The following is a 23,270-nucleotide window of genomic DNA, read 5'->3' on the forward strand; positions in this document are numbered from 1 at the left end:
TTTAAAAGTCATCGACAAAAGTGTCAGCGCACATTGAAACTATTCGATTAAAGTACATCTACTTTGTGATACAAGCTGGTACGTTCATTTTTGAGTGTATATTGTGTATTTTACTATGTAGAACTGCTAAATTGTTATCCACCTACATGGTATGCTTTCAAAGGATGTCTGTTGAAGTAGCTGGTAAGAAGTACTACTAACAATTTCAGACCCATCATTTCATTCCTTTGCGAAAAACACAACTACGGAAAGGAAAGGCCAGCGATTTGTACAATCAAACAGTCAGAACCAATTGTACTAGTTTATTATTATTATTATCATTATCATTATCATTAGTATTAGTATTTGGAATCACAGCAAGTAGGTGGGTAACTTCTTAACAGAGTGGTTTGTACCATAATTATGCCTGTGTTTACTCTAGCTAACTTAAAAATAAGAGGTTGTAAATTGCTTAAATGCTTACCAATAAGAAAAAGAAAACCATCTATTTTATAGTTATGTAGTGTCGTGAAATATGTAAAGATAATAAAACTATCACCATCATGTTCCATATTTATCACTTCATGAGCAATGTAATCAAATGAAAGAATTTTTTGTATCAATTACATTAGTTGTAATATAACATATGGTTCATATTCACTTGAATAATAGTGTTACTATTTAAGTGGATGTTGATGTCATGATTGTTTTTGTTTTGTTATAGGTCTAGTATTATATAAAGGTGGCTTATTAGATGTTGAAAAGTTGATGCAACAACTTCAACGAAGTGAAAAGGCTCGTGCAGATACTGAACAGAAGATGCAAATTATGCAAGAAGAAATTGGTATGTAGAACTTCCTGTTAGACTATTCTAAACAGCACATTGTGGTATTCTGTAAATTAAATTATTTAGTTGAAATCTCAATTATTTTCCTCGTAATATAGAATTTTCTTCAAACCTGTAGACACTTAAAAGTAACAGTGTACAAAGTATTGTATGTTAATACGTTGAAGAACCAGTAATCAATAATGGAATTATTTCTGTTTTTATTTAGATGAATTAAAAGAAAGTGTAAGCACTTCAACGAGCGCTACTCAAAAGATGACTCAGGAATTAAAGGATTACAAGAAGAAATTGAGGTCAACAGAGGATGAACTTAAAAAAGTGAAGGTAATTATGACCACAAATACTCAATGATCAACACAATAAAAATTTCAAGTGTAATATAAAATTGTTTGATGTTTTGTTCCGTGTATTTCAAGGAGTGGTCCCCAAGTCAGTGAATTTCCTTATATATTACAGTTTGTAATTCTAACAAAAAAAAAAAAAAGAAATTTTTATAAACGTGCTTTATCTATATCGTGTGTCGTGTTCGTGTTCTGTTTGCAAATACCAAAACACCACCTTCTCTTCCAAACATATCCAATCTTTCTAAGCAATAGTGTCTTGATCTGACGCTTTTCGTCTTCCGTCCACAGTTTCCAACGTTTTTCAGAGCCACAATCTTCCATTAATTGGACTAATTGGGACCAAAGGGTATCCATAAAATCAAAAGTTCGTTAAATTGCGAATTGTTATGAACAATATTTAAAACAGGATATTACACTTGAAAATGTGTTGTATAATATAAACGTAAGATAATCTATTTTATGATGACGTAATGTCCTTTTATGTATAAAGACAATAAAACTGCTACTATCAACTTCCATATTTATCACTTCGTGAGGAATTTAATCAACATAGTAGTAAAAATAAACTTCCAACAACTGCGCATAAAACTTCAGTTGCTTTTTCGTTAAATGTTGTTTCTTCATAATCAGATCAAAACGACCTGAATTGTTCATAATAAGCCAACCCTTCCGAATCTGAAGATCTTTCAACGTATGTAGTGATGCCCATGTAGGGTCTTATTTTTTCTCTTATTCAAGTTCTGTTCTCTAAATCCGAACTCCAATAATTCGAGGGTTGCTTTTATTTCTGCGGTTGATGTTTGTACTTGTAAGAATACCTAGTAGAGGTAATGAAATATACAGTGCTTCCCCATCATGTTATGTTTCGATTTCAATACATCATTATCATAGTATTCTGCCATTATTGGCAAGTCACTTGCTGCAGCTAAGAAGCTTCCATGCTCCACGGTCTTCCGCTAACCTCTTCATCTTCACGTACGATTTATCTGTTTTCATATCGTCCATTAATTGTAGTGTCCTTCGCTCCCTCCCTCTTTCCTGTCACTATACCCTCTAGCACGTCGCTTACAATACAGCTCCAACCAATTTCTTTTCCTCTTCTAAATAATGCTTAAAATTGTTCTTTTTTTTCTCCCCACCATTTCTAACACTCTCTCATTCGCTTTCCGCTGGATCCAGCTAATTTTCGCCATTCTTCCTCACACCCACATTTCGAAAACTTCTAGTCGTTTTTCATCATTTTTGCGTAATGTCCATGTTTCTGATCCATACAGTACAGTACTCCGCACGAAGCATTTTATGTCTTTTTCTCAATTCTTTATTCAGGGTCCCACAAAATAGCATTTTCTTTCTCGAAAAAATTTCTTCCGCCATTTTCGTCTTTGCTTTCATTTCACGGTCACATTTCATATTACTAATAATACTACCCAGGTATCGAAGACTAGTCATCTGCTCTATTTGACACGACCCCTTCGTTCCAATTATCACCATATGTATTGAGCGAGACGTGTCTAACGCGGAAACGGAAGTCATTTCATCTGAATTAAAGACAATGCTTTTGATGTCTCTTGCAGGACATCTGTTTATAGTTATTGTTAACATCTATAGGTGACGTTACTTTATTGTACAATGAAAAAGATAATTCCTAGCGGAATATAGAATTTCGCTTTATGTTTCCAGATTTTATTTTATTTTATTTAAATCGAAAATGAAATTAAATTTTCAGTGCTACGTTTAACGCCATTGAAGTTAAAGAGACGAATGTTTAATGAAAATGAATGATTACGAAAGAATTAAGAAAAGAAAACGTAGAAAACCTGGAAAATTCCAAGGAAACGAACACGCACAATACTTTCCATTTGAAACTCACATGGCGACCGACCGAACCAAGGACCTCTGATCATAGGTGAGCGCTATACTATGCTCGTAGTATCTTCTCTCTCTTATTTATACTAAAACTTTAGAGGATCGGTTTTGGTAATAATCTTGTACTTAATTTGCAAAATCAAATGTGCAATCATTAGTGCATTGTTAGTGATATTTTACGTTAATATCATTAATTAGTTTTTATACTTTTAAGTATTTAACTGCTGTAACATCATCATCATTCTAGTCCCACCAAATCGTAGTTCTTAATCGCACTCATGTTCATACCGCAACACTCATGATATATTATTTATTCACTTAGATAATCAGAAATTGCTTCAAGTAATAAAACAAAAGTATTTTTGTTTCAGTTATAATAGAAAGGGAGAGTGTAACAAAAAATTATGAACTTATAGGAGGAATTCAAACAAATCAGCACAAACAGTCTAGACTATATTTCATGTACAACGGAAACAATGTTTTTATTTCACATTCTAAAACTACGGTCGACTTCAGAGACGACACCCATTCCTGAGACACTGAGGCCATATCAAAAACCCATTTCTCGCTTTCTCTTTACCCTTTGCTCTATGGAAGTCCCTAGTAGTCCAGGAGATAGTTGTAAATTTCTACCATTTCCGGCTTTAGTAGGAATGTAGGTCCAAGAAAAAAGGTATATTTTCTTTAGAAACTGAATCAATTACAAAAAAAAAAAAACCGCTTGCCGCTATCTGTTACCGATTTTGTTCTATGGCGATCAACGTTGAAGCTGGAAATGGTTAATTTCTACTACTTACCGTTTAAAGAGGGTTGACAAATGAGTTGGAACCAATTTTTGGGATGCTGAGTCGATTCTAGAAAACCGCTATTCGCCATCTCTCACCGTTTTTGCTCTGATAACTCTTGGCCGATAGGCGGCCAGAGTGGTTCTATAACAATTCCGATATATAGCATAGTTTTGAAAGTCTGAAAAATTTGGGACCCCTTCACGCTTTTTCTTTCTCTCTCTCTCTCTCTCCTCTCTCTCTCTCTCTCTCTCTCTCTCTCTCTCCTCTCTCTCTCTCTCTCTCTCTCTCCTCTCTCTCTCTCTCTCTCTCTCTCTCTCTCTCTCACTCTCTCACTCTCTCTCTCTCGGAAGTTACATTGCACTGAAGCTCTGAAACAAATCAGAACAAAATCAATAGAAACGATTTGAGTCACTCTCGTATACAACATTATGATTTGACGAGTGTGCGCATAAAAACGATGTGGCTGGGCCCTTTTCCAAATTTTATCCGAGATAATGTCAGAATAAATTCTGAAGCTATAGAACAAACTCAGCGTAAATGAATATATGTGGTAAAATTGCCTTTTTTTTTTTTGGCTCGTTTTACTTATACGTTTTTATTTTCCAACGAAAAACTATTTCTTCTGCTTTTTAATTAAAAGAAATTATGATCTTGAACACTTGTAAAATGTGTCTATAAAATAGTGCAATAATAATAATAATAATAATAATAGGAGCTGTTTCCTCACACTATTAACAACGCAACATGAATGTAACTTAGTATTCAGTGAGAAAATGCAACAAATTGAGTTTTCATCTATATAATTGGCACCTGAACCGTATGTTTAAAAATAATTATGTTAATATAGCCTTCGCCTGTTAACACCGTCTCTATCATACTACAGTTTCGATCTGTCGTGATATACTGATGTCAGGAACAGAAGCTGCTGTGAACTAATAAAAGCAGAACTCCAAGTGGTTGTGAATTTCCATATATCCTGACATCAGTATACTCGGGTCAAGACTTCACTTATGAATTAATATGTGCGCTATCCAAAAAATACATGTTCCAGAATCCTAAGGTACTGACACAAGTTTTATAGAAGGAGTTTGGCTACGGGCATTTAATTTGAAGTACTCACCAACTACTTCTTTAAAAATTGTTGAGAATTGTTGCAGAATTCTGAAACGTGGATATTTGGGTAGGGCACATATTAGTTCCTAAGTAAAACCTTGACCCGAACGGTAGATCTCATTGTATTGGAGCTATGGACCTTTAAAGTTCATTCTTTCATGTTTTCGGCAGTCTGTAACTCCGAAAGGAGGCATTTGTGCTCCCAGGTTGGTCTATACTTTTCGTCTTATCTTGGTGTCAGAGGAATCACCTCCCAGACGTTGTCAATGCTGTTTTGAAACACCTTGCATGAGATGTGGAGTTACAACTTAACTAAGGGTTCAAAACGCGGGCTCCGACTGTAAATTCATATATATATATATATATATGCGCCTTTTTATGGTACATGTATTTTTAATGAAGCAGCCTGTTTCCAATTAAAATTATTTTATATTACTATGTGAAACCATAGGGACACGTTGGTTCAGTGGTAGAGCGCTTACCTCTGGTGCGTGGAGCCCCTGGTTCGATCCCCAGTCAAGTAAGTTCGTGGTGGACAACATCGTATCTGTGGATTTGTCGCGGTACTCATGTTTTCTCCCACATTTCATTCACTTGCATTAATCATAGTCTTCCTTAAGCTAAAGGGAATAAACGTCGGACGTTAAATTGCAAGATTTATTATGTAAAACCATGTATGTGTTCGTTATATGAAAACTATGAATATCACAAATCTTCCCTTACCCCCTAAAAATCTTAAAATCTTCCTTTTTCTCTCTGAAAAAATTGACACCGTTAATATGTGGTTTTGTTGTTTCTGCTGTATGGAATGGTGGAAGAAGAAAATAACCTTATTTTTTTCTAAATCATTTTACTGGTTGAAAAATTTATTTTTCACAATTGTGAAAGTTAAACCACATCAATCTTTGTAAGAAGTAAAATGGTGGAACAAGGAAGTGCGATATGATCTAGAATCTATCCATAAAAGTCTTAAAGAGTTCGCATGTGTGTACAGTTTTGTGTATATTTTGTTGAAAATTTTAATTTATATTATTGTTATTATTATTCGGTTCATTGCTATTATTATTTTTTTTCAATTCATAGGAAACCTCCCATACTTACCTCACTGCATTACAACAAATTCAAGATAAATTGGCACCGATATTGGTAGTTTCTAGTAAAAATGAAGATAGGTCTAGAACTGAAGATAAACCTAAAACCGTCGTAGTGGAAGATAAATCTAAACCAGCTGCTGGCGAAGAATCTGTTTCAACCAGTGTAATTATAAAACAAGAGCCAAGTGATAATTTGAAAGATTGATCAGACAAATGGCTTGTGTTTATATGACTGACATTTTGCTGGACAATTGTGATTATATTTCCGGTTGATTACCGGATATATGCACTGGCAGTACAATAATTCAAAGAAAGAAATGAAGTGTAAATATTTTTAAAAATATATGTGTATATATAAAAGTATGTATGTATACGTACTTGCAGTCGTGATGCTTTACAGTATAGACATCAGATAAATGTATGAATGAAATTATTTGTATGATATGCGAAATGAAAGTGATTTGGAATTTATGTATGTCCATTGTATGTATATATAAAATATGAGTGAGATGTATGTGTGTGTGTGTGGTTTGGGCTCCATAATTTCGATCTATGCATGTTACTACGGCGTAATTTGTTTTCTTAAGGATGACTTCATTTTACCTGTGAAGTGTCAAACAATTTCTGAATCATGAAAAATGAGATTATTTCATTGTCTGGTGGTTGAAAAATCTCGTTGTTTACTGCATTTCTGTTCGAGATTCAGCTACGTTGTAACTGATAAAAGAAGGGAAAAAAACACATTTGCAAAAGTTACGTTGAAACTTTTAATGATGATAATAATAAAGTTTCGGAAATATAATTGTTGAATTATATCCCATAAGAGTATATATATACGAGGGAGAATGAAATGAAAACCTTAAAAGTGCAATACATTTTAGAATGTAACAATGAAAAGGAAATTTTACCTCTTATTTTTCAGCGGAGTCCCCTTGACGTTGAATGCAAGTATTCCACAGCTTCGGAAGTGCATGGATACAACGTTGGAAGAATTCTTTTGGTCAAGATTGTAGCCACTCGTGCACCACGTATTTCAACTCTTCATCACTATTGAAGTGCTTGCCTCCTATCGCTTCTTTGAGTGGTCCAAACACATGAAAGTCACTGGGAGCAAGGTCTGGTGAATAGGATGGATAAATAAGACACTTAAATTTGATGTCATCGATAGTCTCAATGGTCAAATGAGAAACATGCAGTCAGGCGTTGTCATGCAGTAGGAGGACACCTGAAAACAAAAGTCCTCGTCGTTTCGTCTGATTGCAGGACAAAGTTGATTTTTCAGCAGGTTGGAATACAAGACACTGGTTACTGTCACTCCCTTTTCCATGTACTGTTCCAAGAAGAGAGTGAGTATAACCGTTCCTGCTGATGGTTGAGTGTGGAATTCCTTTGTTTTCGGCGAAGAGCTATGCTACCATTCTTTGCTCGCGTTTTTGGTTTCTGGTTGATGATAGTAAAACAAGGTCTCATCGCCTATAACAATCCTGTCCAGAAATGCATCACCTTAAGCGTTGAAACGACGCAAAAGTTCTTCATAGGCATCGACGCGACAGTATTTCAATTTAGCAGTCAACTAACTTGGGACCCATCTTGCATACACCTTATTGAAATGCAAAACATTATACACAATGTGTTGAGCTGAACCATAGCTAATATTCATAATTGTGGCGATTTCTTTCGGCGTAATACGCCTGCTTTCCTTTATAAGCTGTTCCGCTAATGCAATGTTTTCGTTGGTCACTACACGGTGAACCAGTCCCGGTCAAGGAGCATCCTCCACAGATGTTACGCCACTATTAAACTTCCTACACCACTCGTATACTTGCTGCAGGGACAAGCAGAAATCATCATACTTTGTTACTATCCTGCGATGAATTTCAATTGGTTTCACACCTTCACTGCTCTAAAACCGAATCACCGAACTGTGGTCTAACGCGGTGTATGTGGACAGAGGGGCAGCCATTTTGTGTCGCAACTCCAGTACGCAAGTGGAACGTACTTTATAATTTCAACTTCAGGATTAACAGTATGCGAGCGGTTACACGTGAATAAACAACAAACATACTAAGTCTCAATCTTTAGCTGCAGACAGATCCATAGGGTAGCAACTACTTTGAATAATTGAGACAATTAAGCTAATTCTGTTTATTTTAAAATGAAGTTTAGCGAAGTAACGTTACAATTGAAGTCCGTCGGTGAATTTAGTATTACAATGCCGGAAAAGAGATTGACCGACGGACTCCCGAGTTACATAGTTCGACTCCCGAGTTACACGAAGTTTCATCAGGTTTTGGAGACGGATCACATTTATAGTAAATGAATAAAACGTGACAAGTTTCTGTAACTTACGTCAGATCGTATGACTAGTTTGTACTTTGGTCACCAATGTTAACTTTCCATAAACATACACCCTTTTGTGCACCCAACACTATAGCTGCGTGCGCACATAGACTCTTTAGGCCTGGTGACCATTTCCTAACAAACATAAAAAATCTCTTTCATATCCTGTTCTGACTTACCTCTTTGACTTTGTCTCACCCTTGAAGTCTCTCCTGCGATATCCAATGTTAATAGGAATTTTCCATTGAGAATATTCTATCATTGGGATTTAAGAACACACACACAAAAAAAAAAAAAACATACTAAATAGACGAAATAAACGAGACATACATATATACAATATAAACAATTGGTAACTTCTCAATTAAGAAGGGAAGATCGGCTGTTCTTTTAACATCCCATAGCATAATTAAATATGATTGACCAACAACAAGAATCACATAATCAATTAAAGAAAAGAAAAAGAAAAATGTAATAATAAGATGTACGACTGTTACAATTGATACTAACGCTCCCGCGTTCGTGCTTCTTCCAGCAACAGTCTGTCGCCTGTCGGTCATTAAGTGTAACTCAAGGCATATTACTACCACGTCTCGAAGCAATCATCCAACTTTACGGCATTTGATTGCGTTTTTAAGGTTTTCATTTGATCATATATTATATATATATATATATATATATATATATATATATATATATATATAAGAAATAAGTCGCCTTTCACTTTTGGAACGAATGGAATGAACAGAGAAATTAGTTTACCTTCATAACTAGAACTTACATAATTTCATTTCATTTGTCCGTGTATGTACTGTATTAGGTATAATGCGTATAAACCGAATCTGAACATAAATAACATCTTGGTATGAACAGGTAATACACAAATACAACTTCTTTTTTCCAACCTGATCACACATTCAGATATTGATAGGTGCAGAATTAAATATTTTTAACTGTGTTAGAAAGGCCCTGAGACAAGTGTAAAATTCTTTTACTCGAAGTGTATTTAAAATTATTTTATAGCATCATACCTGAAACTACAAAGAAGTGGAGACCTTTAGTTTGCGTAGAAGGAATCTTAAAGACACACTACACAGAATAAATGTGTTCAAACCATGGGCGTTGGAACCGGGGAGGGGGGCAAGGGGGGCAACTGCCCCCCTGAAATTTTCAAGGAGGGCAAGATACTCGTTTTGCCCTTCCACTTTCAGATGGTAAAAACATGACAGAAGAGTAATTATATATATATATATATATATATATATATATATATATATATATATATATATATATATATATATATATATATATATTATAATGTGAAAAAATTGTTTATTCCAGATTCATCTTTCTCCTTGAGGCATAAGACCGGGTGCTTTTTCTGGTCCTAAGTTAGACAGAAAGATTTAGGAAAAGAATTGAAAATTTACTTTATTCCCGTTGGTGTACATTCTCAAAACAGTGCAAATTCTTTAAGAATTGTTGGTTAAGTAATCGTAGGTCTGCAATATGAAACGAGTCGTCGAGCGAGATTTTAAACTAAAAAAAAAAAAGTTTAAATGCGTAACAGGACATTCAAATATATTTTCTATAAATTTAAATTACTCTTACAAACAATATACAGAGTGCAGTAAGTTTTATGGGGAGGAGGAAATATGTATCCCTTGTGAGCACTAACGAATGACAGTATTTAGGACGTTCTTGCTGAAAGAGGGGACAGGGTGGGGACACGTCCGACAGGGATGTATGCGAAGGTGGGTCCCGGGGGTTCGGATCTCTCCCGAAATCCCGACTGTTCTGTATTTTTAATTAATATAATCTATACGCGTGTTGGATTTTGGCCCTCGAAAAGATTTGGATCCCTTCCGAAATAAATTCCTGTGTACGTGCCTAACTTCCGAAGAGAATTTACAGCAGAAAAAGCTTGATTTCGTGAAAGGTGACGGGCGGGGTTTCTCGTGTTCCAAGTCCCGTTCTTCTGTGAAAACATTTACTGTCAATATCATAATATTAGTAATGTTGTTTCCTGAATAATTATTAAACATTTTTATATTAAAAGTACAAGTATGAGGTGAAACTTAGGCCTATGATAAATGACTTTTGGACAAAGAAAGAGTAAAATAAAAATACAGAATTGGATGTTATTATTTTCAGAAAAATGAGTAAACTATATTCATTCTTATTACAGTAGCAACAGTCTATTGTAGAGTTTGTGCAAAGGACTATTTAAGCAGTAATTGTCATCTCTGTGACCTAATTATCTACGAGTAGTATGTAAAAATATCAGAATCAATGTTTTCCATTATCATTGGGTAACGCTAATGGAATAATTACAATAATCATACCACAGTTGGAGAGTACTATTTTTTTTTTAATAAAGTTAAACTATAGCATTCTTAAACAAAAAGAAACAAGAGGGTGGGAATCAGATATTGACATTACGTAAATATATACTGTATACAGTATATACAGTCAGTTTGGAGCCCTCTGGCGCGGCCCTGGGTAAACATAGAGATCCAGAAATCACTTTCAAAAATACTACGTAGTGTACTAATTGCTTGTGCCAAATACCAGTCTCCTATCTTCAACACTAAGGACGGGAAAAATATTTTCGTCTTCTGCGAATATTCCCAGAATACCCTATAAAAATTTCAAAAATTTCTTGACACGTCCCTAATTATCGTAGGATCACGATTCATACACCATTCTCTTCGGAATAGAGCAGGCTTCCAGATTGTATTACCCTCATGTCCCTCGGGCGTCCCAAGAAGGGAAAAATTGAGTAAAATATGGATTTTTGCTGAAAAATCCCTTTTTTCCCGTTTTGAGACTTTCTGGTGTGGCCCTGGGTAAACATAGAGATCTGGAAATCACTTTAAAAATATTACTTATGGTACTAATTAACTGTGCCAAATACCAATCTCCTATAACGATTCACAAAAATTCTCGTTCAATGCTACCTGTGCTGATATAGTCGGTCACAGAAATTCAGACCAACGAAGGATACTCTAGTGCTAAACATCAAAAGAGCACACTTTCAAACACAGAGCTGGATTAAGGGAGGGGCTTAGAGGGCTATATCCCCTGGCCTTCAGGTCGACAGGGGCCTCTACTCTGACCAAAATCACAACTGGCTTTCTAAAAAGAATCATGAAGATACAATCATCATCATAAAATAAAAATATGAAACATATTCCCTTAAAACTTTTTCCACTGTACTTTCACAGAAATGTATTAGGTGAAATCAGCAGGGGCCACATATTCATTCTAGAGCCGGGCCTCCAGATGGGTTAATCCAGTCCTGTTCAAACAATACACTTGGCGGCACGTCAGCGACTCGAATATTGACTTCCATCAATCCGAACTTTTTGGTTGGCGAACTACGAATGGAAAATTGGTGCCCACTCAGGAAAATGGTCCACTAAGGAATCGGTGCCTAAAAGTTGACCAGAGTTAAAGTTTTGTATATGTAAACTATGTGCTACACAAACAAATGCAAGTGTGTGTGTGTGCTTCAGTAGCTGTACAGCATGAAAACCTGTAGCTGTAATGGAAACAGATGTTATAATACCAGAAAATGATTCATCTGATGCGGGATAAAAAAGACTAAAGAAATATGTAATTTTGCAAATATTTTGCGTACATTTGATATGATAATATAGAATATTAATATAGTTCTGTTTGTTTCCAGTAATTAGTAAGTATTTAATCGAGTTCGATATAATATTCTTATAAATTACATACAAATATAGTTATTGAGGTTTCTACAGAAACATTTTTAAAGTAACCATTGAGAGAATACAGGCCCTTCGTGATTTTAGTAATACCCTTTAGGTATACAACGATGTTATCAGTCACCCTGTATATCACATGTAAGTGTTTGCCCATACCACTTAAGACATCTTTACATATGTTCTTTCATTATGGTAAGATAAATATTTTAGTTAAAGAAATAAGGAATTATTTTCAACGACCGGTGGAAATGTTGCACACAAATAGAGTTGAGAAATCGGAATTATCCTGAATATCACCTGTAAATGGATTTTAACACTATAAAAGACATCTTTATTTACCTCAAAATTTTGTGTTCCTTAATGCGCGGTCGTATCAATTGACCAGAGACCTAGAAATGATCATGACACTGTTCTTCAAATATTGGAAAAGAATCAGCTTTTATCTCGGAAACAAAACCTTCATTGACTTACATGAGCTGAAATTCAGTGGTCATTCGGAGCATCAGCATTCGAATCAAAGCGCACTTGCCTTCAAACTTACCTCGCTGTAGGGCTATTTCTGGAAATAAATCTAACAACATTCGGTACCGTTGGAAAGATAATTTAATGCTCTATAAATTTAATTAGGGATGTTCTTTCCATATCTCAACTCATTGGGGAGATACAGAGCAAAAAAGAACATATTAAGGTCAAAATATGTCAGTTTTTAATGTTTATGTAATTTTTTCAAAAAAAAAAAAAAAAACGTTGGGTCTATCCAAAGCATGAATAGACAAAATCGTAAAGCACACCTTGCAGATAAAACGGGAAAAAGGAGTTCATTAATGTCTTCATTCGTTTTGGAGATATTGCCTATTATTAGAAACGCTCATTTTCTAGCTTCAGTAGTTTGGGGAGGGGGTGTGCGAGGGAAACCCGCTCGTATCAAGCGACCGGCGGTCTAGAAATGATCAGGTTAGTGAACTTGATGATTTAGGACCACCGGTTGCTTTTACTCTCTCGGGTTGAATGAAACCTAATAATCACGTGTTGTGTCTCCCGACTATATGTAGAGTTCAAAAACACAAACATTTTGAATCCAGTGTCTTGGCCCCTTTCTGTTGAATCAGAATTTTTTATTCTATGGTATCCGTAACCCCAACTGTTAGGTGGCCTTCTAATTCTCCATAAACTCTATCACTACTCTCTCCTCCTAAGAGTATTGTCTGATGTTGCAGGTTCGTTTCTGATAGTTTGAACTTTCTTGCTTATTTCTGTCACCGTTTCTTCTGTTGTATGTCATCGGCTTGACTGTTCTGATAATTTCGTAATCGCTTTGACGTTATCTTGTCTGCAACTCCTTATTCTCACTTTCCTGCTTAAATCATAACAAATTCCTATCTACAATCTTCTGTTTTGAATCTATTCATTTGAATTAGAAACACATAACTACAGATCCATAAACTTAAGTAGGATGTCTTTACTTATTTTTCAATCAGACATTGCGCCATATATGTAAGGACTCATCCATAAAAGTCATGATATCATGGTTCAAGGATTTGTTGTCCTTTACTGGAAACTCAGGAATATGTGTCAAGAACCACAGTAGTGATTGTTATCATAAAATCTTGCTAGAATGTGCCCTCTCATACAATCCTGTAAGTGTGTAAGTGTAATTCAACTGCTTAATCTATCTTTTAAATATCAATTGGCTCACATCCCTCCCGTGTTGTAAATACAATCTTTGCAATGCCTTCTTGATTATTGGAGCAACCCTTTCTGCTGCTCCATTACCTACGAATGATAGACCGGAGCGTAAAGCTGTTTAAAGAGCCTTTTTTCACAGTAATATTTAAATGCTGACCCCTAAAGGGAGGACCGATGTCTAACAATATCGGATGGAAAACCTACTACCTGGAAAAATTATTCTAAAGGCAGCAATGTCCAGCACTAGTATTGTCTACTAGTTACATCCTAATCATCCAGTAAGCACTTCTGTAATGGTCAGCAATATGAATCCAAAGATGAAATAATGGACTAGGTGAGTTATCTGTGAAGACTGATGATTGTTCTTCCATTTACAATGCTGATTTTTTATGTATTAACATATCGTAATATTAACGTGTCATTAGGCTACTTAGACTTGTGGCAAGATCAAATTTATCATTTTTATGTAAATCCATGTAGTTCTTACGTGAGAGCTTTAAATATAGCTCTGTAGATTTCTTGGGAAAATCTACAGAGAAACCATGAATACGCGTAATCGTTGAGGATAACATCCAAGTTGTTCGTTTATCTCAACAGGAATTTCTTTCTAACAAAAAGAACAAATCCGAATTGATATCACTTCCGACGAAATATCTCGAGAAATCTGGTTGTACCATACATCAATCACCTGGAGATGTACACACATTAGTTGTGTTAATCGCAACAAATGTTGCAAAATCTGGCTAGTTAGTAATAGTGGGAGAAGATTCAGATATTTTGGTTCTGATGGTAGCACTCGCAACAACTAAGACTTACATGTTTATTCCTTGCTCGAAGCTACCACATAAGATATACAGCAGTACCAAACTTCAGAGAGCATTGGGAGATATGGTGAACTGCATTTTATTTCCGCATGGCTCCACTGGTTGCGATACAACTTCTGCGCCACACAGTAAAGGGAAGAAAGTTGCGTACAAAATACTGAAAAATATGAAGAACTGCGTCGAGAAATGGATGTTTTCAACAACTCTAACATCATCTACTGATGATGTGGCAGGTCCTTGAGAAAAAATGTCCTTAGCATTATATAGATGAGCAGAGAAGGAAAATCGAGATTGTACAAGATTCTTCATGTACAAAAAGATTGTATCCAAACAACGTATTAGTGACACTTTCAACTTAGCAGTACTACCTCCAACAACAACTGCTGCAAATCAGTATAGTCTCCATGTGTTCTATCAAGTTCAGCAGTGGAAAAATCAGGAGATGACTCCCACTGAATCGGGCTGGAGATTTTGTGGTGATTGCCTTCTTCCTGTAACATTTGAAGAACCTGCTCCAGAAGAAAATCTTTGAGTTAGACGTCCCACGGTTATGCCGGTTAGGCTAAAGGATACGGTGATTATGAGAAATGAATGAAACGGTGGAATGAAGAAAGTGGGAGGAAACGGGAGAAAACCCACGCACACGGTGTTTGACCACCTCAAAGTTCACTTGGCGGGAGCAGGGTTTGAACCCGGGACCTCTAGCACCAGAGGTGAACGCTCTACCACTGAGCCACCGCGGCCCCCTGCTTCAGAAAAGTTGTTAAAGTTTATAGCATGTAACTGCCAGTCGAACTGCGGAAACAATTGTGGGTGCAATAGAAGAGCTAGATTGTACATCATTTTATGGACAGAGTAGTGGACACAGATGTGGTAATAGCACTACTTTAATTGAAAATGTAGATGAAGGAAGCGATGATGAAGCTGTCACCAAAACTAACTTCTTTGGAGGAAGTTAACGAAAACTGTGGACATTCAACTGCAAGACGCCATCGAGAAAAGTAAGTCTCAAAGTATACTCGTATATTTAGAACTTTAAGTTCATTTATCATCTCAAGGCTATTTACGGTGCCATATACACTGATCAGCAGTTGAATTAGGGACAGCAGGACAGTTGCAGAAACCGCCCTGCAGAGGCTCCACCAGTGCATGTGAATGAAATGCATCACGAGGGTACTGCTGCCGTGTACTTCCTCTCCCTCGGTATCCGTGTCAGTGCAGATGACGAAGGACCTGAGTGCACTTGACCGTGGTCAAATTGTACGGGCCAGACGACTGGGTGGCTCGATTTCGGAAGTCGCAGCCGCACTAGGATATTCAAAGGCAACTGTGTCAAGGGTGTATCGTGAGTACCTGGCTTCCGGTAAAACCGTACCCACACGGGCAAACTGCCGCGGTCAGGGGCATGTCGACGACAGGGGTAGACACCGAGTGGCCCGCATCGTAGCAGCCGATAGTCAGGCCACAGTACGTCAATCGCAGAAAGGTTCAATGCAACACAACGCCTGTCAGCAGCCACACAATTCGCAACCACCTGCTCGCCATGGGGTACAGTAGCCATACGCGAGTATCACTTCTATCTAGAGATGCAAAAAAGCCGGCTTTTTTGAATTGATGTTTTTTTTTTACATAAAAAGCCGGCTTTTTTGGGAAAAAACGAGAATTTTTGAAATTTTGGCTTTTTTCATTTTCATGATTTTTCTATCTAAATAGCTTTCTTATAGTATATTCTATAGTTAGATAAGAATTCCATGACCTAAATGCGATATTTCGCTCTGAAATTCACCATCAAGATGGAGCACATGTTTTACGAATTAAAGCTAACATGAAGAATGTAGCATTTGAGGGCAATTTTAGAGGCTTTTTAACTTTTGAGTTATCGACATCTTTTTTCTTCTCTAGATCATTTTAGTTTGTCATCCGTGTTTCATTTCTAAGAGCTTTTAGTACTCTAGCTTCTAGCTCAAAAGTTAAACTTGCTCGTTTTTCTATTTATCCGTCAAAGCGTACGTTTTTCAATATATCCGTCAAACCGTACTTCCACATTTCTGTTATACTGTAGCTGTGAAGTGATTTAGCAATAATTTTCCGGACACAACCTTGAATACCAATTTATACAATTAATCAGTAGCGGATTTAGAAAAGTACTTTAGGAGGGGTTTTCCTGATTGTTTCGTTTCCTAAAAAGTCCTAATTTTATTTGGGAGGTGCTTGAAGTTTATGAGTACAGGCATAACTAATATTTCGTTTCGTTTATATGTTTAGCAATAATCTTCCGGATACAACCTTAAAAATCATTTTATACTGAGAATCGGTAGCGGATTTATAAAAGTTCTTTAGGAGGGGTTTTTCGTATTGTTTCGTTTCCTAAAAAGTCCTAATTGTATTTGGGAGGTGCTTGACGTTTATTAGTACAGGAATAACTAATATTTCGTTTCGTTTATATATTTAGCAATAATCTTCCGGATACAACCTTAAAAATCACTTTATACTGAGAATCAGTGGCGGATTTACAAAAGTATTTTGGGAAGGTTTTTTCTTACTAATGTTTAGTTTTTCTAAACATTCGTAATTTTTATTTGACGGGAGCTTAAAGTTTATGAGTAAAGGCATAACTAATAGATATTTCGTTTGTTGCAGACATTCCGTGACTTTGGGGAACGGGCTTCAGTCCGAAAGACCGCCCCCCTAGCCTTCGCAAAACCGTCATTGCTGGTAATTAGTAATAATAACGATTTAAAAACAATAAGAAAGGAAGTCGGCCAACTCACAGTACACGCACTATTTCTACATTCACAGATGGAATGAAGAAAAGCTTTGTCAGAATGGTCGAATGCTGGTTGAATCCCGGAGTTCCCGATAGAAGCGCAAAAGCTAATCAGTCATATTTGTTGTGCAGTTGTATTTAGCTTATGGGGCGTTTACACTTGGTCGATTTAGTCGCACGGCTAAATCGACTCGCTGCATTTGCGACTACATCGAAGCAACTAGACCGAATGAGATCGATGGATGTGTTCAATTGTTTCAACCGAAATTGAATGCTGCTTGTCGACTCGCTCTCCTCTGGTGGATTCGAAATCGACTGGCAATTTTAAAGATGTCCAAGCAAAAAGTAATTGGTACAATTTTCGGTGTTATAGCAGAAGAAAATAGAATCGACCACAGAAAATAGAACGTCTTTCAATTCAGTTGCTAGTCGATTAGTCGCTTTCGATCAACAAGCGATTAAGTTGAAGTCCTGTTTACACGGTCGATTAAGTTGAAAGTGACGTCAGTTCAACTGAATTGATCGCAAATCGACTAAATCGACTCGCTGCATTTGCCACTAAATCGAAGCAACTAGGCCGAATCAGATTGATGGATGTGTTCAATTATTTCAACCACAGAAAATAGAACGTCTTTTAATTCAGTTGCCAGAGTCGATTAGTCGCCTTCGATCAACAAGCGATTAAGTTGAAGTCCCGTTTACACGGTCGATTAAGTTGAAAGTGACGTCAATTCAACTGAATCGAACGCAAATCGACTAAGTGTAAACGCCCCATTAGGGCGACCAAATCGTAAACTAGAAAAAACGGGACAACTTTTTACTTTTGGATAGGTTGCTCCCCTAAATATATATTTTTGCCTCTCCGTTCTCTATTTCTCTCTCTGTATCTCTCATAAAAAAAAGGGCAAATTTGCAATCTTTCGATTTAAAACCTATTGAAATGATTGTGGAATTAATTAAATAACAAGTAACTATCAACTATCTGTCAATCAACAAAATCTGTCACCGGCACAATTTATAACGAACTACTCTCAACATCTGATTCCAACTCCCTTTATTTGCCTTCTCTTACTTTTAAACATTATTTCACTTACAACTGCTTTTCTTTTTATTTTCACTTTTATAGTTCTATACTTTTGTTCCCCTTTCGTAAATGACAGTATGTTACACCTTAGTCAAATCACGGAAACACTGTACTGTACTGATGACAGCGCCTCAGTCTTCCACTGCCCGAAACAGGGAGTGAAAACTTTTTCATAAGACTTTCAGCCTTTTGCACTGTCGTCTGCATAATGGGAGTCTTGGAGGGAAAACATTGTAGCTACCACAAAACAATATCACAAACGCCGTAATGACATTGCTCACTAATTAGACATATTCCAATATAATCACATAACTTATAAAATAATAATATATATTAGGAAATTTTAGATTGGAAAGATTTTTGTACCTAATGTACGTAAACACGGGACATTTTGGCGTCCCGGGAAATTTTTTCGGGACACCGGGAATGGTAGTGAAAAAACGGGACAATCCCGTTTTTACGGGACGGTTGGTCACCCTAATTTAGCTTAACTTAAATATATTCCGTAGTCTATTTTTTTTTGGGGGGGGGGAGTTCCGTAATGATATGTTGAATCCCTCTTGTTAAAAATTCAGAAAACTTAAAGATTGGGTAAACCGTGATGGTGGTTATATAAAACTTAACTGTATTCAAGAATATACAGAACTTCAAGAATATATATAGAATTTCAAGAATATACAGAACCAAAAGCTCTAGATGTGCAGCCTTTAAGTGTATCGTGTAAATGTAAGTATTTCTCTTATGTTTTATTTTAATTTTATTTTGTTTCAAAAAGAGGGTATGGAATATTTTGAAGTAAAAATACTACATACTATTCTGCTAGTTATTTGTATATTTTTTTTAAAAGAAGTGTCTACTTTTAGAGTTGGCTGGTTTACACCAACTTTTTTTTTTAATAACTGGTTTAAACCAAAAAAATAAAAAAGAATAAAAAATGCGAATAGTGTGAACTTCATGGTGACGTTTTCAGATATCAAACCACCTGCAATAGTTTTATTTCCCTTTCACCTTTTAATCAAGGTGTCCCATGTTCAATTCTCGGTCGAACCACAACCCTTCTTTCATGCGTAAACCAAGTAGCGGTTCGGATGTCAGTTTAAGCGAAAGTCTTCTCCTTGATAACCTTGGTATTTTGTAAGGATGTTAAGCCTAAACATACGAAACGAAACCAAATTGTATATTTCTGCATGCCTAAATGGTTGTTGTTTTATAAAGAAGCCAAGATTGCTTAAATATATTGATAGAAATTGGCAAAATTTATCGATTGCCTACGTAGCTTCCAACATTAGCTTGGATTGGACTTTCAATGATATCTACGTACTAAATTTGTAATTTAATACCTCAGTTTTAGCGTACTGATTATGATACGTTGATCTTTAAATTTTACATGCAAAGCAATAACAGGATTTTCCCGTTATTGTCTTACATTTCAAGTAATGACAGGATTTTCCCGATGGCTAGGGCGGGAGATTCTCAATTTAAGAAATTTACTGATCGGACTTTTTTAAGCTTATGGGAGTTCTTCCGGCATAACCCCGCTGTTGCATAATAACACCAAGGCGAAACAAACTTATTTCTGTGAATATGTAATATAAATACATAAAACAAAAAATCTAAATAAAAAAGTCTGGTTTAAACATCCCCCAAAAAACGGGGTTTTGACATTTTCAAAAACAACCATGGTTCTTGCCAACTTTGCTTACTTTTGTATATAGGAGGTTAAAAAATTCTTATTATATACATTGGTTAATCCTGTGGAATTCATAATGTAAATATGTTGAAGAAAAATTGTTTGAAATATCTTTTCGAAATTCATAGTTCATTTTCGAGGTTTTATATTATTATCAGCATCAACCACCAATTAAATGACTTTTTGTGTTATAGAGAAGCGAAACAAAGTCTGCTTTATCAATTTAAAGCAGAATTTTGAAAAAAAGCCCAAAATTTCCCAAGGAAAAAGCGAAGCAGAAAAAACCGAGTTTTTTTTTTAAAAAAAAAAGCCGTTTTTTTTTTCGAGCCCTTGCATCTCGACTTCTAACAGCAACACAGGAAACAACGTCTAGTATGGGCAAAGAAACACTGCCTCTGGACCGTGGAAATGTGGAAAAAGGTTGCCTGGATAGTTTCACATTGGTACATGCCGATGAACTGGTAAGGGTGCGTCGCCAACCGCAAAATGAAATGGATCCATCTATTTATTTATTTATTTATTTGCCTGTTTTGCATACAAATGAGAGTATTCTCGAGCACGCATACAGTTGTCAAAATTACAAAATAATTACATATATGGTATAGAAAAAAACTTAGATGAAATAATACATACATAACTATGACTTTTATAAGCTTATACAATCATAATATAATTAACAAAGGAAAAAACATTTATACATTATCTTCAAAAAACTCATTTACCGAGTAGTAACATTTATCTACTAAGAACTCGTGAAGATCCGATTTAAACATAGAATATGATTTGTTTTGTTTTAGAAAGTCAGGTAACTTATTGAAAATTTTTGTACAGTTAATATATACACTTTTTTGAAAAAACGAGAAATTTTGGGGGATAACATGCAAATTATTAACGAATCGAGTATTGTATTTATGGACGTTACTGTTTTCAATAAATAGGTGTTTGTTACTTACGGTAAACAAGATAACTTTATATAGATACGCACAAGGTAATGGTAATATTTTTTGTCCTCGAAAGATGGGCTTGCAAGAAGATTTTGGTGACAATCCAAACACAACCCTTAGTGCATTCTTTTGTAAGCGAAACGTGCTAATACATTCAGTAGAATAACCCCAAAAAATAATACCGTAAGTTATTAAAGAATGGAATTTTGCATAGTACACCGAAACTAAGGCCTCTGTTGTGACATTACCTCTTAGTCTACGGAGGCCGAAACAAACATCGTGACAGAAGGAAACTGTGCAAGCCGGTAGTGGTGGTATTCTCATCTGGGGCATGTTTACGTGGACTGAAAAGGGTCTCCTAACACGTGTAACACAGTCCCTCACAGGTAAACGCTACCGCGATGTTCTGGACGACCATGTTATGCCATTTGCTCGGCTGCTACATCCAGCTTCATCTTGCAGCAGGACAATGCGCCGGTCCACCGCTCTAGGATGGCAGCAAAATGGTTTGAAGAGCACTCCTCTGATCTGGCAACACGATCATCGGACTTAAAAACCGATCTAACACATCTGGGACGCCATGGAACGACCCCTTCGTCTGTGGACACTCTTCCAACTAACCTGCAGGCTCTGTGGAAGACTTTGCAGCAGATATAAATTGAGATTTCACAACAACACTGCAGGCGCCTCGTGCAGTCCATGCTGCGGCGGGTACTGCCGTTATCAAAGCGAAAGATGCTGTTACACGCACTATTAGGCAGGTGTCTATAATTCAACTGGTAATGAGTGTAAATTGCCTTCCTTTTTATAACTACAATACTTTTAAGTTTAGGAGTTTAGTAGATGCGCAGAAGAATCTAAGCACAATTATAAAAGCTAGTACGTATAGTGAAATAGTGAAAATCATGAAACAGGATATGAAGGTATTTGCTGTAAATCGGATACAAAATTAATTCCTAATAATTTCGGTAAGTATATTTTCCTTCAATTTTATTAATTAATCCCTTGTTTAAATCACCATTTTTATTTTTTCTTATTTTCAAGCACTAATAGATAAAACTTTAACATACATTGAACTTTTGGCAACGCCAACGCGGAGAAAGTAATCACTTATTATATAACCTATAATATTAGAAGTATAATAAAGAAAGAATGATACTTTTACCTTGGCTTAGGAGCCATAAGCCAAAAACTACGTGCTGGGGAAATTTCAAGATGGCGAATTCTTATTTCAAATGCGGGAAACCAACAACTAGAGTTTTGGGACTGTTTTAGTATAATATCAATAAATAGAACACATTCCAATCGGTTTATTCATTTCTTTCAAAAAATCTTTAAGTTTGATCAATTTTTGTCGAAATTGCACTGGACTAGGGATATTTATTCAAAAAGGCGGGAAAATGCTACTGGATTTTGTTTTGCAGAGTAACAACATCACTAAAACATATTTCAATAGATTTCATCTTTTTAAAATGTTTATCTCAAACACTAATTTCAATGGAGACATATTCCTACATATAGAAATATAGTGCGAAAGTCTACTTTCACTTTTCTTACGCACCCCCGGCCGACGTCACTCTTTACGAACTATTTATTAAACTAGTCGAACTTCCAAACTTGTTGATACCGGAAATTGCAATGAAAAGCCGTCTCAAATCACTAAATATCGTTTTCTTCATGTTAAATGTTTCATTCACATGTTTCTACAGAAATTGTGCGCAGTCCAATGACGTTTGAAGCTTCATTACGCATCTCTGACATTGTATGTAGTAACAATATATATATATCGTTTTAAAGCTTATGAAATTTCCAACTTTTATTCGAACATTTTTTTTTTTCATATTTCTACTCTGTTAAGTTGTATGAGGCAATGAAAAGAATATGTCCCCTAACGCAGAACACAATTTTTCACTTTATCCTACAGTTATGCAAAAATGGTTACTCGGAGAAAAGTGATAATAACTGGTTATATTGCCTACAATATTAGAAGTATAATAAAAAAGAATGATCCTTCTACGTTAATTAGTTTACAAGTTATGTGGCATGAACTAAGTGCATGTGAGAAATCCAAGATGGCAGACTATTCAAAATGGCGGAAAACCCGCAACTTGATTTTTTTCGATTTTCTTGAGGTTAATGAGGAAGAGATCACGAACAAATTCCAGAAGGT

The 23,270-nt window shown here is 35.8% G+C and overlaps 1 protein-coding gene across 2 annotated transcripts in view; it reads left to right on the forward strand.

Annotated features, from left to right (window-relative positions):
* Positions 1 to 6,545, forward strand: part of LOC145694852 (cell division cycle and apoptosis regulator protein 1-like) — a 108,405-nt gene extending 101,860 nt beyond the window's left edge. For both annotated transcript variants that reach the window (XM_081771559.1, XM_081771550.1), the window contains 3 exons: positions 704 to 823; positions 1,035 to 1,150; positions 6,021 to 6,545. In XM_081771559.1, coding sequence (XP_081627685.1) covers positions 704 to 823; positions 1,035 to 1,150; positions 6,021 to 6,236 — 452 coding nt within the window. In that variant the 3' untranslated portion in view covers positions 6,237 to 6,545. The remainder of the gene's footprint in view (positions 1 to 703; positions 824 to 1,034; positions 1,151 to 6,020) is intronic.
* The last annotated feature ends 16,725 nt before the right edge of the window (positions 6,546 to 23,270 follow it).

Source organism: Thermobia domestica, chromosome 1, assembly GCF_964235325.1.
Source record: "Thermobia domestica chromosome 1, izTheDome1.hap1.1, whole genome shotgun sequence".
In the NCBI taxonomy this organism is placed as follows: domain Eukaryota; kingdom Metazoa; phylum Arthropoda; class Insecta; order Zygentoma; family Lepismatidae; genus Thermobia; species Thermobia domestica.